The sequence below is a fragment of the Trypanosoma grayi genome (assembly GCF_000691245.1).
Source record: "Trypanosoma grayi strain ANR4 Tgr_1136_V1, whole genome shotgun sequence".
Lineage (NCBI taxonomy): Eukaryota > Euglenozoa > Kinetoplastea > Trypanosomatida > Trypanosomatidae > Trypanosoma > Trypanosoma grayi.
This window is the reverse complement of record NW_008826755.1, coordinates 1-4,945: the sequence shown is the minus strand read 5'-3', so window position 1 is coordinate 4,945 and position 4,945 is coordinate 1. Positions and strand designations below refer to the sequence as shown.

Sequence of the window (4,945 nt, the reverse complement as noted above, 5' to 3'; positions counted from 1 at the left end):
CCGCTGGTGGTGCTTTGGAGGCTCTCATATCTGTGGAACAGACTCTGCGGACAGACATCGACTCTACAAATCTGCAGCACATATGGTCCGCCGAAGAGGTCACCTCCTTGATGACTCAGAGCGCCTACAATGCCACACGGGCGCTTTACCCTGGCTCTGACACAGCTATCCTCGTCAGTATCAGGATTCCCGATGCCGGCAAACAGCTCAGCGAGTGTGCCGGCGTTTGCAAAGGCATGATTGCCATGGGGGCTGTGGTTGGCTTCCTTATGATTGTTACCTTCGTGACTGTGGTAACGTGTGTATGCTGTTTCCGTCGCTCGCCGAAACCGGAAGTGAGGTCTAATGAACCTTTCCATCTAGGCATATAGCTCGCTTTTTGTTTTTATATGGATCTATGTATCACTTTTTTTTTCATCATTTGATACGTTTGTCTGTTATACAAGGTTTACTCCAAGATTTTCTTCTTTTTTTGAGCGCTACGAATCCGTGGCGTTATTTTATGGAGAATTTCTGTTCTAATATGGAAACGCTTTTTTTATAGTTGAGGGGTTCCGCCACCGCTACGGTGCTTCCCCAAAGCCGTGTGATGCTTAGCGGCGTGTCCCAACCCGTACGCCTCCTTTTCTCTTTTCTGGTCGCAATGAAGAAGCCAAAAAAGGCAAGTTTGCATTGTACCTCTGTTTAAGAGCTACAACGCGATGAAGCGCAACACAGTTTTTCTGGTTTCGGCAGTGATGATGATGATGATGGTGACCATCGTGGTCCAGGCCACGGAGGCAAAAGCAGCCGCACCAAAAGAAACGGAGACGCAAACAGACAAGGCACAAGCAACGGAAGAACAGGGCCCCACGGAGCCATTGACGTCATCATCAGCGCACCTCGTCACGTTGAGCGGGACCGCGTGGGGTGGCCTTGTGGAGAAGAACAGCGCTCTGCTCAAACTGGCTCTCATCAGCGACATTATGATGCAACTGGAGCGCAAGTACACCATCGACAACAATATCACCTTTGTGTCGCTCTCCGTTGATGATGGTCTCGAAGTTCACTTTTCCGTGGACCAGGAGGTGATTCTCAAGGGGTCCGCTGCCAAGTTGCAGTACCTATGGTCCGCTGAAGAGGTCACCTCCATGTTGGCTCAGGGCGGCTTCCCCACGACACTGTCAGTGTATCCTGGCCCTGACAAGGCAGTCCTCATCAGTGTTCGGGTCTATGGCGCTGGTGAACAGGGAAGCGAGTGTGATGGTATTTGTCAGCACGTTCAGTATTTGGCAATGGGGATCGGTGCCTCGATGGCGTTTATCTTTGTTGTTGTTGTGCTCTGGATGTGCTGTCACTGCTGCAGCCGCAAAGAGCCAGAGGGGCAGATTATATACATACGTGAAGGCTCAAAATTTTAGGTCAATTTAATCTTTTTTCCCCCTATACTGTCCTTTTTGTGTCGTGTTGGGGGGGCGCCTGTGCTTTCCTTTTTTGTGTGTGTTGGGAATTGTCAGTGATGTTTCTGTCATTTTTTTTTATATACTCTTCTACTCACTCTGATATTATATCTATCCCTGCATACGAACACACGTCTGGCTACTGCGGCGTGTGTGCATTGTTCCATAACGTCAAGAGGCAGGACGAAGAATAATCGCTAAAAGTCTTTTTCCTTTTCTATCCTGTTGCTTACGGGTAGTCTGGAATCTTTTCTTTGAATTTGCGCCTTTAATTGTATGAAGCATTTCAATACCATTGTGGATAAACATGGAAGACGTGGTGTTATTATCACTGGCTATTTTGTCCGTGCTTCATGTTGAGGGTCATGTGGATATTGTGAATGTAAGCCGTTGAATGTTCTTTTTTGTTATAACTTTGTTTGGATGCCGTTATTTGATTCTTCTTGAAGGGAACGCCGGGCAAAAGAAGGTTTATTCTTGAATGAAACAGTGGGGATATGGGTAGGTAGTTGCCCGGCCTGTGAGGGCGCTGGCCAACGTGGTGTTGGGTACTCCGTCGTTGCTTGTGGGCCCGTGCGAAGACTTCGGCGATTGTTTCACTGTCCTACAGACAACTTGGGGCGCCAAAAAAATGGGAAAAAAGATCTTGCTCTGCTTGATCTCATTGATGCCCGGAATTACGTGGTCGTTGCTCAACTCCCAAGCAATGGTTATTTTTCTTGGCACCCGTATACAGATGTGGCAGCGGCGTGGATGCAGTGCTGTCCACACTTCAGTACCATACCGAGCAGCACTCCCGTAATAATACGGAGTCCTTTTGCAATAAGTCTTGTGATCAGGCGATGTTGCACGTCGGCGGCAATGTTATAATCGATATCACAATTATTCAGCAAACTTAAAGGGGTTACGTCAGAGCAAACCGATTTTTTATACTTAACGGGATACTTCGCATGTGGAAAGCATGGCTTTTTTGTGGTACATTGTACTATTTGAACGCAGACTGTCGCCCTAGACAATGTGTAAAACAATAACAAGAGGCGAGCAATGCCCTCATAGGAATATGATGAAGGGGGGGGGTTATTTATTCTTCAAGTCGTCGCTGAGGTCGCCATGAAGGTAACGCACCCAAGTATAGAATGGGGCCGCATGAAAGGAGCAAGGTTCTCTTAACTTGGCGATATACCGGGTACACAAAGGACTTTTCCGCTATGAATCTAGATGCGATGTAGGAATTGCTTTGCTTTGCCTCCAACTAGTGTGCAGAAGTGAAGTTTGATGCCCCCTCGATGTGTGCATTGCGATGGTCAGAACATCGCACGGGATTTCGCAATTTTGGACAGGCACAGCATGTGTCTTACTCGAAAAGTATTGTTGTCCCTGGCGTGACTACATGCCTCACATTCGGTGAAGGTGCGTGTTCAATCCCACCTCCTATTTCAAAACGATGGCAAGAGACATGTTAAGAGAATCGCATCTGCTTCCTGTTTTTGATTCAGGGTGGGGATTCTGATCACACGGCAAGCGAAATGTGTCGGGAAATAAAACAGCAAAGGTTTCCACGTCTCATCCAAACGCCGGAAACATTGAATGCTCTAGAGGTATGCATTGCTGCATGTATATCCATAGAAGGGTTTTTCTAAGTCGAGTGTGCAGGGCCGCGTTTTGCTCGGGAAGCAAGGTTGTTATGAACAGACGGTAAGATGGTGAGACTTGTTGGTGAAAAACGCGTGTCGGACTTGAGATAGGAGGCATTAAAGCCTTACTTTGGGTGCTCCTGGTTTCTGCGTGTGCAATGTGATAATAATGGATTTGTGTGTCATTTTAACGAGTAGAAGAATGAAGACGGTCGTTGACGTTTTACAAAGCTTTTAATTTGGGAGGAGGGTTGTGAATGGAAGACAGGCTGGAGTTCAGGCATAGAATCGCCAAGAGACGATTTTTGAAAAGAACCTTTCCCTCAAATATCGCTTCATATGCGCCAATTTGGTACGAGGTCATGTGTTTCTTCAGAATAGGGTTTCGTGGCGTTATTTTATGGAGAATTTCTGTTCTAATATGGAAACGCTTTTTTTATAGTTGAGGGGTTCCGCCACCGCTACGGTGCTTCCNGTGGCGTTATTTTATGGAGAATTTCTGTTCTAATATGGAAACGCTTTTTTTATAGTTGAGGGGTTCCGCCACCGCTACGGTGCTTCCCCAAAGCCGTGTGATGCTTAGCAGCGTGTCCCAACCCGTACGCCTCTTTTTCTCTTTTCTGGTCGCAATGAAGAAGCCAAAAAAGGCAACTTTGCATTGTACCTCTGTTTAAGAGCTACAACGCGATGAAGCGCAACACAGTTTTTCTGGTTTCGGCAGTGGTGATGATGATAATGGCCACTTTGCCTTACGCCTCCGCGCAATCATCGTCATCGAAGCATATTGTCACGATCAGCGGCACCGCGTGGAGCACGGTGGTCCAGGGCAGCCCCACTGTTCTACAAAACGCGCTTCTCCGGGATATTGAACCTAAGCTGAACCGCCCATACTCCTTTAATACCACCATCACTGTCCCTTCGCTGGCCGCTGGTGGTGCTTTGGAGGCTCTCATATCTGTGGAACAGACTCTGCGGACGGATATCGCCTCTACAAATCTGCAGCACATATGGTCCGCCGAAGAGGTCACCTCCTTGATGACTCAGAGCGCCTACAATGCCACACGGGCGCTTTACCCTGGCTCTGATACAGCCGTCCTCGTCAGTATCAGGATTCCCGACGCCGGCAAACAGCTCAGCGAGTGCACCAACGTTTGCAAAGGCATGATTGCCATGGGGGCTGTGGTTGGTTTCCTTATGATTGTTACCTTCGTAACTGTGGTAACGTGTGTATGCTGTTTCCGTCGCTCGCCGAAACTGGAAGTGGGGTCGAATGAACCCTTAGAACAGAGCATATAGTCCGCTTTTGTGTTTCCATGCGGATCTATGTGTTCCTTTCTTTAATCATTTGATACGTTTGTCTGTTATACAAGGTTTACTCCAAGATTTTCTTCTTTTTTGGAACGCCATGGATTTGTGGCGTTATTTGTTAAGGATTTTCTGTGCAAATATGGAAACGCTTTTTTTATAGTTGAGGGGTTCCGCCACCGCTACGGTGCTTCCCCAAAGCCGTGTGATGCTTAGCGGCGTGTCCCAACCCGTACGCCTCCTTTTCTCTTTTCTGGTCGCAATGAAGAAGCCAAAAAAGGCAACTTTGCATTGTACCTCTGTTTAAGAGCTACAACGCGATGAAGCGCAACACAGTTTTTCTGGTTTCGGCAGTGGTGATGATGATGATGGTGACCATCGTGGTCCAGGCCACGGAGGCAAAAGCAGCCGCACCAAAAGAAACGGAGACGCAAACAGACAAGGCACAAGCAACGGAAGAACAGGGCCCCACGGAGCCATTGACGTCATCATCAGCGCACCTCGTCACGTTGAGCGGGACCGCGTGGGGTGGCCTTGTGGAGAAGAACAGCGCTCTGCTCAAACTGG

The 4,945-nt window shown here is 48.1% G+C and overlaps 3 protein-coding genes across 3 annotated transcripts; all 3 read left to right on the top strand.

Annotated features, from left to right (window-relative positions):
• DQ04_11361020 (hypothetical protein) lies at positions 1-371 on the top strand (the record flags this gene model as incomplete). Its single annotated transcript, XM_009316506.1, has 1 exon — positions 1-371. A coding segment is annotated over one exon (371 nt), but the record flags the coding sequence as incomplete, so codon positions are not given.
• A 330-nt stretch (positions 372-701) lies between these two features.
• On the top strand, positions 702-1,400 carry DQ04_11361010 (hypothetical protein; the record flags this gene model as incomplete). The annotated part of the gene is made up of 1 exon (XM_009316505.1): positions 702-1,400. The coding sequence occupies one exon, from the start codon at positions 702-704 to the stop codon at positions 1,398-1,400; it is 699 nt and encodes a 232-aa protein (XP_009314780.1).
• A 2,360-nt stretch (positions 1,401-3,760) lies between these two features.
• DQ04_11361000 (hypothetical protein) lies at positions 3,761-4,369 on the top strand (the record flags this gene model as incomplete). Its single annotated transcript, XM_009316504.1, has 1 exon — positions 3,761-4,369. The coding sequence occupies one exon, from the start codon at positions 3,761-3,763 to the stop codon at positions 4,367-4,369; it is 609 nt and encodes a 202-aa protein (XP_009314779.1).
• Positions 4,370-4,945: the final 576 nt, after the last annotated feature.